General features: G+C 40.8%; 1 protein-coding gene across 13 annotated transcripts in view; it reads left to right on the plus strand.

Moving 5' to 3' along the window:
* AKAP13 (A-kinase anchoring protein 13) overlaps positions 1-10,890 on the plus strand; it is a 185,026-nt gene extending 174,136 nt beyond the window's left edge. For 12 of the 13 annotated variants that reach the window (XM_039358925.1, XM_039358924.1, XM_039358932.1 and 9 more), the window contains 7 exons: positions 352-513; positions 1,541-1,611; positions 2,018-2,062; positions 3,667-3,717; positions 5,280-5,729; positions 6,374-6,692; positions 7,101-10,890. In XM_039358925.1, coding sequence (XP_039214859.1) covers positions 352-513; positions 1,541-1,611; positions 2,018-2,062; positions 3,667-3,717; positions 5,280-5,729; positions 6,374-6,692; positions 7,101-7,150 — 1,148 coding nt within the window. In that variant the 3' untranslated portion in view covers positions 7,151-10,890. The remainder of the gene's footprint in view (positions 1-351; positions 514-1,540; positions 1,612-2,017; positions 2,063-3,666; positions 3,718-5,279; positions 5,730-6,373; positions 6,693-7,100) is intronic. The other variant, XM_039358929.1, reaches the window with a different exon arrangement.
* Positions 10,891-16,503: the final 5,613 nt, after the last annotated feature.

Consider the following 16,503-nt stretch of genomic DNA (forward strand, 5'->3'; position numbering starts at 1 on the left):
CTGAAAGACTCTAAACGCTGAAATATCCTGGACAAAGTAAATCATTGGATTTCAAGGAACTAAACTGCAGCAGGCTGAGAACAGGGTTGCTGTTGCAATATGAAGAGTTAGAAAATTATTTAAATAAATAAATATATTAAACGACGGCAGTGATGTTCCGTTAACAACCGTGGTGAGAAAGAGGAAAATGGGGGTAAAGCCCGCTTGACCAATGTCTCGCTTAGCAACGTGAAATTCTGGGCTCAGTTGGGATCGTAAGTCGAGGACTGCCTGTACGTATTTATTTTGAAGTAAAGGTCACAGCGGACGGAACACGGCCGGCCTTGTGATGCTGCTGTTTTCTTCTTTTAGTTGAGCAGCTGCAAGGTTTGGTGAGCAGAGGCCTGGGAAGTTCTTTCGGGCAGCAGATGACCAGTCCGGCCTCTGACCAGGAGAGTATGGGGCCCATCTCTCTCCCCAGGAGAGCAGAGACCTTTGGAGGGTTTGACAGCCACCAAATGAACGTCTATAAAGGTGAGTCTTTTCTACCTCCACCCCAAGCTCTGAGCTTTGCCCTTTTCTGTTTGCAGTCGGATTCCTGAACAAGGGAAATTACTTCTGCCATAGCGACAGTCACTCTCACAATCATAGGTTGTGTTTGTTTTGGCTTGGCATGGTGTTTGCACTCAGCCCTTTTGTACAATTTATGGTTTATTGCCTGGTGTGGTATGATGTAGCCAGGAGATCACTCGGATTAACTTGCCTGCCGTATCTTTGGAGGCTTCATATATTTTGCCTTGAAGTGGCTGTTCTCTGGTACCACCTAAGGGACACTTCTGGCTTAAGGAACACCATGGACGCAAATAATCGTTGTCCTCCTATATAGCCATAGCATTTAGACTTATATACCGCTTCACAGCCCTCTCTAAGCGGCTTACAGAGTCAGCATGTTGCCCCCAACAATCTGGGTCCTCATTTTACTGACCTCGGAAGGATGGAAGGCTGAGTCAACTTTGAGCCGGTCAGGATCGAATTGCTGGCAGTGAGCAGAGTCAGACTGCAGTACTGGGTTCTAACTACTCCACCACCATAGCTCCTTATGTACAATATATGAAAAAAAAATGAAAAGAAAATTGCCCCTTCTAGTGTCAAAGTGTGCCTTGTATTTTGGAAATATCACCTGGATTTGACAAGCCCCACGCAATATGGACAACACTGAGCCGAATTCGCACTGGCTATGGTAAATCTGGAAGTGCCCTCTAAACACCATCATGACTCTGGAGCCGATTATCCGTCATAGAATGTCAGAACATAATGGAAACTTCATTGATTTCCTGACTGTGACAAATGAAGCAAAACATTATATCTGCAATCTAGACATATGCTTACAGTATTTTAGATTTTACATTTCATATGTTGTTGTTTTGTGTTTTTAGAGAAACATGATACCAATGTGCCATACAAGAAATCAATAAATATGGTTTATGGCTTGGTGTTCATGGGTCCTCCATCTTCAGTTTCTTGCTTAAACAACAGACCTGGGGTTTTTTTTGTTCTTTAGGTGGGGAGAAGGATGAAGGAGAAGACGTGCAGGATCTACGGAGGACTGAGTCTGATAGTGTGTTGAAGAAGGTATGGAACAGCCAAGTGTTCAGCATCCTTCCCTGTAAATCCCTCCAGCTGTTCTGTTCAGTTCATTTTTCCTGTTGGCTGATCAATCCTTAAAAACCTCACGGAAGGCAGCCACGTACACTTCTGTCATGATTGCTGCCAGAAAACTTAAATTCCGGTAGATTATTTTCATGTGAGAAGGCAATGAGCAACATGTTTCTTTTATGCTTTTGTTAAATGTTTTGTTGTTTGGTTCTTTGTACAAAATGTTGGCCTGTGGCCATGAGTGTTAAGTTGACAGAGTATCCTCAGAAAATGATCAGGGATCCTGGGGGATGAAGCCCAAGCTTTCAAAAAATAAATTGTTGTTTAGAGCTCTGTCCTTAGTTTCTTTTTCAATGAGGGTATATCTATGGTCTCTTCTCAGGGAGGAACAGCTAACTTGATGTTTTTGCTGAAAAGAAACAATGAGGTAAGTGTTTGTGTTCAAGGATGGCCTTTTCCTTCTGTTTACACAACATCTGGAACATGGGATCAGCTCCTTCTTATGCCTAATGAGATATCTCCTCCTTTATGTCTATGGAGATTCTCCATCATCCAGATCACGGTTGTCCCAAAGGTGCTTTTTCAAGAGGCAACTGGACTTCCCTTGTTTTTCCTTGAAGATGTTTTGCTTCTTATCCAAGAAGCTTCTTCAGAACTGAAGAACTGAACATCTTGAAAGAAAAACAGAGGAAGTTCAGTTGCCTCTTGAAAAAGTGCCTTTGGCATCGCCTTTAATTTTTTTTAATATCTTCCAATCTGGGACCTGGTAGTTTACTTGTTCTGTTCATTATTAGAAGGTCTTTGGTTAATGCATCTTCTACTTCTTGACAAGCTTTGGACTAAACCAGTATGGTCCATCTTGGTATCCTCCCATTGGTTGGACTACAATATCCATTATAATGGATGTTATATTCCCTTCTAAAGAGCACCAGTTAGGAACCATTGGAGAATGTGTAGGTTGCTGTGATTGGGTGGGAGAAGAGAAAACCCATAAAATATTGAATTGGATACGCAATGTCTGAAGATTTATGATAAATACCCCCACCCCTCATCCCCAGTCCTTGAATTTCTGAAGAAATTGTCCCTGAAAGTTTAATGCAAAGCTAGTAGAAAGTAATATTTCCCAGTGGCTGATGAAAAAATCACTTTGTTTAAATAATGGAATTAGTAATTTTATTTATTATGCATTCATAACTAAGTGCAGTACAGACATAGAATTAAAAAAAGAATTCCTAAAATAATATAATGAATGGAAATCTTTATTGCAGTCAAAGATCAGTACATAATAAAACTTAGTAATATGAAACAGGATATACATATGTATGGAACGGTACAAATATATATGTGTGTGTGTATGTGTGTGTATATATATATATATATATATATAATGGATAGGTGCAATTATAACATAAAATAAGAAGCCCCTAAATTAAATGATCCATCACATCTAATTGTATTAACCTACACATTCAAAATAATACAGCATGCACTATAAAACAGCCCCAACTCATTGTATTAATGAATTCAGAACCGATAGAAACTCTATAGTCATACAAGAATTATACATTTAGATTAAATAAAACAAATTTACTTTGAAATTCAATACTATGCTTTTATGTAATTTTGTGCTTCTCCAAATGCCATATGTCAACCTAAAATCAATGCTGTGCCTTGAAAAGCCAAGCTGTGCAAAATAAGAGGTGTAAATTTGCAACAACAAGACAAATGGCAGAGTTGCATTTTCCCCCATGCGTCATTTTCAGGGTATTTATTTTCCTGAGTGTGAAGTACACAGAATTTTGCTGTCTGGGAATATTTGCTGATTGCTGGCTACTCCCAAGTAATCATGTGGGAATGAGCACGGAAAATACTTCGGGACTAATGCTCCATCAGCACAGTCCATCCTCCCAGCTGCCTGCTGTTGGCTAAGTTCTTCTTTTTGGATTCCTAAAAGGTAGGAGTCCAGTGGACCAAATAAACTATTTGGCTGTTGACAGTGTCTTTCTCTTTGCTTCTCTTTTTCTTCTACAGCAGGTGCTCCAGAGCATAACTCAGCTTCACAGCTTGCTGGGCTTACTGCAGGTAAGTGCTGAAAAAGAAGCAGGGATAACGTCTCTGCTGATGTGATAAAGCTGATCCAGTCTAATATTTCAGCTGAATAAGAGACTCAACAGCAAGAGAGGCAACATTTAAAGCAGGAAATGGAAGCCTCAGGGCTGGATGCGTTCTCCAGAACCCTTAGGTTCTGAGAAGGCTTTGCTGAATTGTAATCTTGGATGAGTCAAACAGGAAACTCATGAAAGACCAGGAGATAAATGAACTCTAATTAATTAATTGAACTTCAAGGAGGCATATGCTGTTTTTGGAATGAGGTCCTCCCCATGCCACTCAAAGATTAAGGGGGGTCCTTAACCTTCAGTTGAAAGGAATGGAAAGAACAAGATGCTTATTTAAACAAAAAGTCTTTAGAACAGTGTTTCTCAACCTTGACCATTTTATGGCATGTGGACTTCAACTCCCAGAATTCCACAGCCAGCATTGGAATTGCTGGCTGTGTCAAAATTGTCAAGGTTGAGAAACACTGCTTTAGAAGACTTACAAACCTCAAGGATTCTGCAGGCTTTCTTTTACAAGACTCCCATGCATATGAAGAGCCATGTCAAAGTCATGGGAAGAGCCCTTCTTCCAGGGTTAATGAAATATAGGAGCTCCGGTAGAGGGAGGGAGGAAGGAAGATAGCTTTGGTGCTGAGAACTTGTCTTTCGTGCAGCCTCACACAAGCTAGCAGTCAAAGAAAGCAATAACACTTAGACTTATATACCGCTGCATAGTGCTTTATAGCATTCTCTGGGTGGTTTACAATATCAGCCTATTGTCCCTAACAATCTGAGTCCTCATTTTATCAAACTCCAGAAGGATGGAAGGCTGAGTCAATCTTGAGCCAATCAGGATCGAACTCCAGGCTATGGGCAGAGTTAGCCTACAATGCTGCATTCTAATCCCTGTGCCACCAAGCGCCAGCAGTCAAAGATGTAGGTCCCAGATGGAGGAAACTGTTATAATTTGAAACAGACCCATTGACATGTATGGTTTGGAATGATTTTCAGTACCGTGTTTCCCCGAAAATAAGCCCTAGCTTGATTTTTGGGGGTGGGCCTAATAGAAGCCCTACCCCAAAAATAAGCCCTAGTTTTGGGGTGAGGCACACACTTAAAAATCAAGCTATGGCGGGGGTAGGGGTGTGGAGCTGCCCCATGCACCCCACATCCACTTCCCCTGCAGCCAGGCCTCTCCGTGCTGGCCCACTTTTTCTGAGGCCTCTTCTGCAGCCAGACCTGCATTTCTCAGTCAGGCCTGCATTTCTGGAAAGGCCACTATAGCCGAGAACCGAGCTATGGATTCAATCCATAGCTCGGTTCTGCAAGATCTCAGCAGCCGAGCACCAAGCTATGGATTGAATTTAATTTATTTAATTTTTCTGTTTAATTGGGCATTCTGCAGATATTCTCCAAAGCCAATCCCCTCTCTTATGGTGATTGACTCTAACGGGTTCTTCTCAGGAATTTTAGCTTGAGTTTTGCACTTTCGAAGAAAATTACTCTGCCTAATAGAAAGCCTCATCTCTCTTTTTTTAAAAAAAACAGGCTGTTGTTGTGCAACAAGACACCTACATTGAAGACCAGAAGCTGCTGCTCACCGAGAGGACCTTGAACCGCATCTCATTCCGACCTAACTCTTTGATTGAGCAGGAAAAGCAACGCAGCCTGGAAAAACAGCGGCAAGAGCTGGCCAATCTGCAGAAGCAGCAGACCTTGCACCAGGAGGAACGGAGGAAGAAAGAGAAGGCGTGGGAGGCCAGAGAGAAAGAGCTAACGGAGCGAGAATCTCAGCTAGGCCAGAGGGAAGAGCAGATCCAGAAAGGGCATCACAGCCTGGAGAAGGAGCGGGAGGAGCTGCAGCAGAAGAAAGCAGCCTATCAACTTGATCTGGAACGTCTCCGGACGGCCCAGAAGCAACTAGAGAAAGAAAAGGAGCAACTGAAGAAGGAAATGGAGCAAATATCTCAACCACAGATGGAACCCGATCTCAAACTGGTAATAATTTGCTTCTTTTGTACCTGTACATTGTCTGGCATCAAACGAAGGAAGTTGGAGGAAGATCTGAAGACGCAGAGGATCTAGATCCCTTCTTTTCAAACAATGTTTGTGGACCCTTCGGTTGAACCTGTTGAGCTGTCTTCTTCGGAAGATCAGCAATGTTTTTTTTTTCCCACAAGCATGTGCTGCGTTACTGATTTTCTTGTGCATTACGCAGTCCCAGATATGAATTCTTAAGTCACTTCTATTCCGTTCTGGAAGACACGGTTTTTTTTTTATCTAAATATGTTGAGATGTTCTCTGATTTTGTCCTTATGTATATAGTAGCTATAGTGCCAGGACTATTAAAGTGGACATCTACAGAAGAACGTATCTTTTCACTGATAGTATCCTGACCAACTAAATGAAGACTTTCTAATATTATTCAGTGTTGGTATTGGTTTTCTTGTGGTGTTTAACCTATGGCCACTATTACTTATTACCGCTTTTATTGTTTTATTTTGATTTATTTCACGTTGCATTTTTAACCTGCTTTGTGGTGCCAGGGAACTGAGGGTGTTGGAGAATGTAAACACATCATAAATGCAAACGTGAACAGTCCATTACCATACCTATTTCTTCTTTTGTCTTGTGTCTTCCAGAATCCCAGTCAACATACCAAAATGAGCAGAACCCCTTCCCTTCCTCCCACAGAGGACTTGTCTTCTAGACAATTGTGTTCCTCGTTGCCCAAAGGGCACTTGGATACAGAACTTTCCGCCTCATCCAAAAGGAACAGTCTCTCAAGGACGAATAAAGAGAAGAGCTCTTTTCATTTGATTGGCACTGCAACATCGGGCCAAGCCAACAAGCCAACAGAAGGACATGGGCAGATACCCAACCGCCTCTTCGGTTTAGCCAAGCCGAAGGAGAAGAAGGAGAAGAAAAAGAAGAGCAAAAGGGATCGTTCACAGACTTCTGGTAAGCCGGGGGCGGACTCGATGCTTCTAAAGATTCCGCACAACTAAGAATGAAAACATCTCCTACCAGGTTGCTTGCTAGTGGTCCAGATCTGAGTCTAGTCTGCGGATCAGTAGAGTCTGTAGGCAACAACAGTAGGGATGTCGCAAAAGGGGATCACATCACCCCGGGACAGTGCAACTGGCATAATACAAGCCAGTCGCCAAGCATTTGAATGTAAATTGCGCGACCATGGAGACGCTGCAATGGTCGTAAATGTGAAAAATGGTCCTAAGCCACTTTTTCCAGTGCCGTTGTAACTTTGAACGGTCACTAAATGAACTGTTGTAAACCGAGGACTAGCTGTATAGCAGTCTCTGATGTGTGTTGACATTATTTTGAGTTCTTCTTCTTTTTTTCCCCCCCTAGATGCTCACTCTGCAGAAGGAGCACCAGAAGGCGAGGAGATCTTTTGCTGATCCCACGCCTTGTCTCCAGCCAGGCCATCTCCAGATCTGCCCTATGGAGAGAGGCCGAAGAATCGAACAACTCTTTATTCTAGACATTGAACTGCGTTGGGCTTTCCCCACCTTTCACTCCTATAATCCACTGTCCATTCCCACTTCTGGGTCTTCTTGAATAGGTCACATCTGAAAACATGTCCGAAAGGACAATAGGAGGAGGAGGAGGAGGAGTGACCACATGGAAGAACTGTGGATACAGCCAGACTGGGCGGGCTCAGTTTGAGCTGAATGTGCTCTGAAGAATTCTGATTCTCTCTGCAATGCTAACTCGTGACTTGCCTAGGCGGATATTCTCTTCTTTCCTTTTCATCTTGAACGACGGAATTTGTGAACAAGGGCAACAAAGCTCACCTTCTCTTTGGAAACCACCACACACACACTCACCCCCCAATCAAAAACCTTCTGTAGAAAAAAGATGTGACTCTTTTACGCAGTGTTTCTACACTGGTCTATATAGATGTAATGTATACACACTTCTCTACCTACTTAACTGAACATATAGATATATACACACACAAACACCAAAAATAAATTGTAGCTCCATATCCTTTGGATATGCTGTATGTCTGTAGAGAAAGCTAAGGAACTTTAGATGTATCCTAACAGGGTTGGCAGGCACCTGCTCAGGGATTGGGTCAGGGCTATACGGCCTCTGTGAGTTTTGCCTTCAGCTGCAAAGTTGCATCAAGATTTTGAAGTGGAAGGGCCCCTAAAGCAAGATTCCTGGGGAATAGTTGAAGCACATTGCCCAGCGGCAGAAAAAAAGAAATATAAAATGGATTGGAACCAACGCATGGCCCTAGATTGGAGAGGTGAAATGGGCCATGGTTGGAAATGAGAAAATCCTCTCTGGAAGTCATCTCAGAACAGCTACAAAGGGAATACTTAAAATCGCCACCACTCTGAATTTCCATGGAATTGTGAGGTACATCCTAACTCCCTGTATAGGATTTGTCTATCTAGGAAGCAACACCTATTGAGTTGGCTATGCAGTTGAAGAAGCTGAAGAAGTTACAAACTCAAACCAAATTCTCTGTTCCTGCTTTCTTGGCTTCTCCCAAATTCCTGTACACATTTTCTCCCAATTTCATTGTCTCGTCTCGCTAGAAACTATGTTGAGGAAGTGGGTGACTGTCATTAGGATGAAAGAGTTGTGATAGAGAAGTACCGTTATATTGGTTTGGTATAATTTCTTTCACGTGGATTAAAGAGGCCACAATACCCCTGAATGTAACTTGGATAGATTTGTTGCTTTAAGAATTTGTAGAGTTCTCATCTCAATGCTATCACCTTTTTTGAAGTGGAGGGGCCAGGAGTTGAAAAATGTATGCAAATGTACAGACACCCCAAAACTATTTGCTGCATACCTACCTTCCAGTTGCTCCTTTAATACTTGCCTTAATCCATGGGTGGGGAAATGGTGTCCTCTTGACTTATCCAAGGGAAGCCAGACTTTATCAGCTGTCAACACACATAAATGTATGTTTGTTTGTTTTTTGCATCTGTGGATAGTCATCAGTCAGTTTCAGAACATAAGTCATCTGAATTTGGTCTCCTTGGCATGGAATGTAGGAAAGTGCTTTGCTTCTGTTTCCCTACCTGCAAATGGATATCATTGCTCTCCTCGTCTGCTAGGTCTACAAGAGAGGGGAATGTCTCTCTTGTAGGCCTCCTTTCCACTCAGCTTTGTTTAGAAAAGCACACGGATGCTTTGGTCCAAGCAGGGAGCATGTGAGGAAATGGACCGTTTCCCTTGTTCGTTCATGCCAAGAGTAAATGCAGTTGAGGAAATAGTTGTCAGGCCTTCCTTTCTTTCCTCCAAGTTTAACCCTCTAGGATCATCTGGCCCATCATAGTTAGTAGGGAGTTTTATCCAGCCCCAGGATTTAAATGTAATCTCCCTCCCTTCTCCCCTCGCATTAGTGACAGACTGCAAGAAATTGGTGTGGTGAGAAAGGAGAGATTGGAAAAACCAAAAAGCAGCTCAGCTTGGCAATTTGGGATGAGTGCGGAATAACATCCTTGTGTTGAAAATCTTTACAGCCTACTTTCACAGCGTCTTGCCCCAGAGATTATTCTAGTAGGCTGAGCAAATAGCAAGGAATCTGTTTACCTTTAAAGCTTGAATAAACAAGAAAACCATTTTTGGGTATCCCCCTCCTTCAAAGAAGGTTTTGCACTATTGTTCCACCCTTGTGTTCTCTCTTTAAAACATCTCAGAAACCATTTTCACACACCACCCAATTTGCAGAACCAGGACTTAAAAAAATAAATAAATTAATGAATGTGCCTTTACAAGTATAGATGATCTCTGGGGTCCTGGCTGAATCTGATGTTCTCTAAAACAAATTCACGCTGTCCAGAAAGAAAGCTAGAGGCAGCTAGAGAATTTTATTTCTTGTTTTTTTTATTTTTTTATTACCACGATTGTTACGTGATATTTGTTTTCAGTTGCAAGCTGGGCTTGTGTTGAAAAAAAAAAAAATCTTTCTGTTTGTTTGAAAGAAGTCTGGATTTTTAAAATGACAAATGTTTACTTGGATTGTCTGTTTTGCTTTATTTTTAAGCTGGGCTTATGAAGCCTAAGGAATGTTTGTTTGTATGTGTGTTTGTGTGTCTCTGTGTATTTCTTGTGTAAATATATCATTGATTACTGATGTGCTATTTGAATGAAACCAGCATTAAATGCTATCAACCACTGGTGGGAAAAAAAACCTCTAATATACAGCATTTCTTGGCCAAAGCAAACTTAAGATGCTAAGACTGGTGGAAGGCTCTTTGCAAAAAAACGAAGATGGGTTGAAAACTGGAGTCAGTTCACACGGTGTGGATGCTTATTCCACTTTTTCTGGTGCTCTAAAGAGGAATGGCAGGTTTTCAAAAACCGCTTTCCTCCTTCTCCAAAATGGTTGTCTCCATCGTAACTGCCAAGGGATGTCTCTGCCGCACCAAATGCTTTTGAGTTGACAAGTGTACTTCTTTCTGCAATGGAATCAAATCTTAAGTTTTAAAGAGAATTTAATTTAGTTTAATCTTGTATTATTCCTGTCTGCAACTCACCGTGCGAGTGCAGAGACACACGAGACGGTGAAAAAGCAAAAGAGATACCAGTTGATACGAAAAGCTCTTAGCCAAAATCTCTGCTGCCATTCTTCCTTTTTGTCACAAGAGAGACCAGATAGAAATTGATCTATGTATTTCAAAGAAATCTCTGGATATTATGAGTTCTTTATATCTTGTTCATTTCCTGTTTGGCTAGTTTATGGTTGATTACTGTGATGAGTTCTTTTTGGCAAGGATTGTGTGCACTAGCATCACAATTATATGACAATGCATTTCTCTCACTTGAGTTCCTCCCACTTCTTCCCATAGGCTTGTGCGAAGGTACCAGTTGCATGTTTCCGATTGAAATATATCTTGAAAAAGGAAAAGATAAACCTTTAAAAATCAAATGTACATCAATGGAGAGTTGAAAAGAAAAAGAAATTGTTATATATTCATTTGTAATTATGTAAAGAAAATTAAGTTAGGTTTACGATTGTAAATTTTTTAGTTTCCCGCGGTGTAATTTGCAAAAATGGAAAAAAAAACCAGATTTTCATAATCTTTTATTTATCTACCTTTCTTGCTACGAAAAGCAACTCTTGTAAAGTTAAATTTCCTTACCCCTTTAAATAAATGTTGATTCTAAGTCAGATGGGTTTTTGTTTGCTGGCCTCTGTATATCTGTGTCTTTCTGTGTGTTGTGTTCTCATTCTTCCTTTTCAGATGGAAACTTGGATGAAAAAAAAAAAGGAATAAGCTGTTTTATTTCATACGTAAAACAGAGGAAGGAAACTCTGTGTGGTGACAGGGTAAATGGTAAATATGTTATTTCTGCTGAATAGAAAAAATATCACTCTGGAGAAAAAAATGTTTTCTAGCTTTAAGAGTTAACACCGCACAGCTAATCCTTGGAAATTTATAATGACAGTAAATTTTCTTACATAATACGTTTTCACCTGTTCCATAACTTTGTACACAAAGTTCCATAGCTTTGTGTAAAAGCTGCAGCATGTGAACACTATATATATCAGAGAACATTTAGGAGAAAATATTGAGATGTGTCATCTATTTTTTTCCAATGTTCTCAGGGAAAATGATTATAAATATAGAGTTGATCTTTTCCCCTTAGAATGTTTCTCTTTCTCCCACTATCTCTAGCATTGAATAAGGAAGAGGTGAGGGATTTTCCTGGCTTTTTTGCATACAGGTAATATAATCTGTGTCACAGTATCTACCTTGCACAGCTGATGGGCAGTCTTTCCCAACCTTATAGAGTGAGTGAGTAGAAGGTCATCATCCTTTCCACTCCTGGTGACCAGCTTTTCTGTCCTCACTAGAGGAATTTGTTCTGGACAAGCAGATACCAACTCTTGCTTGAAAACATCCAGCCAGGAGAGTACAACAGTGTTCTGAATGGTTTCTCTGCTTAACAGGCCTTATTGTCAAGCAATTTCTTAAATTTTGAACTTCCTGATTTAGTTTCATTGGTATTTGTCCTATCAATTCCAACAGAGAATGGGGAAAATGTTTACATATGTGGGATGCTGATGCATCTCCCTTTAATCTATTCTGCAGTCTAATCATTTATAGCTCCTTTAACCATTCCTTGTATAGCTTGATCCCCTCCGTTGCTGCCCTCTAAAATGGTTGGGAAAGGCTGGATTTTACACACCAGGGAAATGAGGTAGTTGGGTGAATGTGTTGGTGCACAATCACAGATAAATACCCAATAAGGTGGCTGGGCCAGGAATAAATGCTCTTTGCACTTTTGCATGTGGGATGGTGTGAACCATGTCAAGTAAAGACTACATTGGTACAGTATACTTGATCTTGGTTGATGTTATTCTTGATTAGATTTGTGTGTGTGTGTGTGTGTGTGTGTGTGTGTGTGTGTGTGTGTGTGTGGTTTAAGATGGTGAATCCAGTCAGGTTGATTTGTGGTGCAATATATTGTACAAGTCGGGAACTTGGTTAATTTGTTTGATAAGTCATTATTATGTGAACGTACTATGCCTTTTCCTTAAGAAGAGACAGTCCCTCAAGTATAGTACATTCACTTGATATGATCTGCAAGGCTGAAGTCCTAAAAAATCTAGTACCGTGACATTGAGATGTTCTTTGCAATAATGTCCATCAAGAGCAGGGGTCTTCAAACAAGCCCTTTTATGGCTTGTTTGAAGACCCCTGATCAAGAGAAACAGTTCTGCACAAATGCATAGAAGAGTGCAAGAAGCTGTTAATTATAATTGAAAGGGATCCAGCAATTTTAGCTAGCCACCATTGAGAGGCTATGCAAACCATTTTATTTTGTTCAGAAGCAATATTTACTTCGTGGCTAAACTCAAGATTTACATTTATTCATTGGCCAAAATCCAAAGCTGCTTTTGCAAAGAAACAAAACGTACTAACGATCCCAACTTGGCACAGGCAGCTACTGTGACCAGCCTTGGCTGATTTAGAAGTTAAAACAAGATCCTTTCTTGGTTAGTACTTAGTACATGGAAGGGTAATTAGGACATCTGAGCCCTTTAGATTGAGAAGTTGAAAAAATTTTTGGGGAAGAAACAAAGGTGATAAGAAAACTGTATGGATGTGTTTGGCTTTTTTTAATATGGGGACTCAGCTGGTTGATCTCTTTGTGAGGTCAACATTTATTCTGAGTATTTTTTCCCCCTTAAGACAATTGACCTTGCAGATCAAGAGAATGAGCAGATTCTGGAGATCAGTTCCTTTTTCGATTGAATAATGGGGTCTGTATTCTTTATTCTACGTTCCTCAGGAAAATAAAACCCGAACTAAGTTAACTGAGCTTTTAGCTCTGTTCTGCTTCCATAAATGTGTTGCTGAAGCTTCTCCCTCCATGACACAGTATTCTATATATATATCAATACTGTCAAAAACTGCTGAGGTATATAAGAGCAGAGCATCCAATTCCTGGCACAGATCATCCTCTAAGGTTACCAAATCAGTTTCAGTAGCATATTCTAGTCAAAGCCCAGTTGAAATGGATCCAGACAGCTCATACCATTTGAAAGCATCTGGAGCTTGGAAGCCACCACATTCTCTATCATTTTTCTGGGGGGTCCTTGGTATTTTCTGAGCTTGGCTGCTTTCTTGCAGCCATTTCATTACCAAATTTCATTGCCAAAAATTTTGGTAATGGACCCACTCTCTACTAGCACCGATGACGTTACCTAGATTGCTAATGAAACATCTGCACAAAAACAGCCAAGCTCAGAAAGCACCAAGGACTTTTTATTGCAACCCTGAGCTTTAAATATTCTCTTCTATCACTATCATTTTTTCCCAGGATGGGAACATTTGACACTAACCTATAATTGGACAGGCTAAGCCTGGGTGAGATCTGGTTATTGCCTCTTTTACCCAGGAGTGCGGAAGAAAACACTTGGGGCCAATCCTGTTTCCAGCCTATCTGCATATTGCACAGAGCCAGCAGTATTATCCACGGAAAAATAAAGAAAATTCCCCAAGGGCAATGAAGGAATGCTCCAGAAAGTTCAGGCACCTGGATGGGATTATTTTAGAGGTCCTTGATGCTTGCTTCAGCTGTTTTCTTGCAGATGTTTCATAACCTAAACTAGCTAACATCAGCACTGCTGACGTTACCTAATTTGAATAATGTAACGTCTGCAAGAAAACCAGCAAGTTCAGAGAGCACCAAAGAACCCTCATTTCAACTTTGAGCTTCAAATATTCTCCTATGTTGAATTATTTTAATTGGTTATTCAGCTCTGCAGAGAACTACGTACCATCCTCTCGTCTAAAACGGACCAGTTTGTATGTGAGAGACATCAAGGGGCATCACTCTCAAAGGGACTGGTAAGCCCAGGACATGTCGTAAACACAAACCATGAACAAGTGATTTATGAACACACTGCCAGCTTTCTAGCAAGGAAAGCGGTTTTTAACAGCGTGTGAAATAGTCACAAGACAGTAGTTGTCTCCCACTGCTTTCCCAAGGCCGTCAGTCCCTGGCTTTTCTTCCTTAAACAGAGATTACTGAAAGGGAGAAAATGAGCATGAAAAATACCATTCTGTTCCCTACTTTTCCACATAATTGTTTTACAGCCTGTCTAGTCAGGCCTTGGGAAGTTTGCAGTTTTAAATCAGAATCGTGTGAATCAATGTGTTTCCACCCTTATCATTTATTCTCTGCACTGCCCGTTCTTTCATTACTTCCTCCCCCCCCTTTTCTACAATGAATGAAACTCTAACTTGGACAGGAGGCTTCAAAGAAATCCTAGAACCATAGGTTTACTTTACTTTTCTATTCTAATTCAATTTCTCATAAAGCTGGGAATTCTGGAAGGATGCAGCAGTAAACAATTCATTTCTGTAACAGTTAGCAAAAGTCATCTAGAGCCAAATTTAAGAAAGTTGAATAAAGTTTTAACAAATTTAAAAAAGAAGACAATCACTCCATTTTATGCTGTCTTTCTTTTTCCATAGTGAAGCTTTTGTGAGCTTGTGCTATACAAAACTGCAGTAAATTGTGTTCGTTGCAAGACCTCGATTCCAATGCTTGCTCAGTTCTGAAGATCTGAAAGAGTTGGGCCACATTGCAGCTGTCTTTTTCACTTAATCCATGCCCCCAAACCTACATATGTCCTCAGGAATAAATATCCTGCTCTGAAAACATGACTGCTGAAAATTCAATAGTGCAAACTGGCAACATTTTGAATTAAGACTTTGTAAAATTAATGCAGATCCAAAACATGACCCTAAACTGTGTGAAAACTATGATGGGGAGAAAGAAAGATCTGGTCCCTCTCACTGTACATCTTGACTCCATCTCCAACCCCCCCCCCCCAGGAAGTTTCTCTCAATATTTAGAAAGATCTCTATCATTGTTTAGCCACTGATTGATCTTGGTCTGGGAGAAGATTACTGTCTTCTCTAGAGCGGTCTTTTATCAATCTTTACGTTTGTCATCTTTTCAAACCATTTTGCCTAAGATTTTGAATCGCTTCCATATCTGGATTGCATTCCAAGATGAACATTTGAAAGATACTGCTGATGACCAAATGCAACATCCAGAGGTGTAACTTGACCATCTCCAAATCTTGGGGTATCACCATCAATGCCTCTTCAGAAATGTATCATTATGGTATCACAATATAATCCGAGTTATGATTGGTGTGATAGAATAAGATAACGTAAAAGTTGTGAAGCTGAGTCAGGCTGATGGTCTAAGGCAGGGGTCCTCAACCTTGGCAGCTTTAAGACTTGTGGACTTCAACTCCCAGAATTCCTCAGCCAGGGTCTAAGGCACCAAACTTTACCAGGACATTATGAGTTCTAGTCCTGCCCTAAGCATGGAAGCTGGCTGGGTGACTTTGGATCAGTCACACACTTTCACAGTTCTTGTGTGGTAAATAGAAGGAGGAAGGAGTATGAAGTATGTTCAGTATTCCAGAGATGTCACTTGACGATCTCTGGATCCCAACTGGGATGGAGGTTGCACCCAACATGAGGGACAGAGGCTGGATTGAAAAAAAATATATTTGTATTTTTCAATTCAGTTTTTCAGAAACTGAAAGGGCCTCCAATGGATTTTTGCAGAAGGGGGAAACATCTGGTGAAACTAACAGGGCTGTAGCAATGTAGTCCAGCCCTTCCTTCACTCAAAGAGTGGGACAATCAGGCAGATGTAATGCCGAAATCACAAATAAGATGTGAAAAGCAAAAGGGATAAAATGGGGGGGGGGTTTGCAACTATCTGAAAAATTCAAAAAGTCCTCCCCCTCCCTCTCCCACCTCTAGAACCTTAAGAACTTAAAAGCTTTCTGAGACTGAAGTAGAAAACTACGTTGCCTTTTTTTACACGGAGGAAAACCAAAACTTTTATGGAATTTTGACATCCTGTGGAAGAATAGAAAGCCCTGTCTGAAAAGACAGTCCTGGGTCATGAGAAACAGGAAACATCTGACCTTGAAGAGGCGGCCTAGTGAAGGCACTTTTGTTTCCAGCTTGAAAAATCCACTTCAGATCAGAATTTTATTTTTTTTTAAGGATTAATCAAAACCTCCCTGAATCTCCCCCCTTATTATTTAGCTATCACAGAGGCTCTTTTATGCCACCCACCTCTTGTTGAATCTCTTAGCAACTAATGGGGGCTATTGTATCTCTGCCAAAAGCTTCTGAATTGATTTTCTCGCCAAATAAACATGAGAGAAGAGGAAAAATAGCTGTTGCTATTGCTTGCAGTGGGTAGTATTCCTTCCTCCCATTTCCCCACCACA

The sequence above is a fragment of the Crotalus tigris genome, unplaced genomic scaffold, assembly GCF_016545835.1.
Source record: "Crotalus tigris isolate CLP2741 ecotype Arizona unplaced genomic scaffold, ASM1654583v1 scf7180000019068.10715455, whole genome shotgun sequence".
NCBI classification, from domain to species: Eukaryota; Metazoa; Chordata; class Lepidosauria; order Squamata; family Viperidae; genus Crotalus; species Crotalus tigris.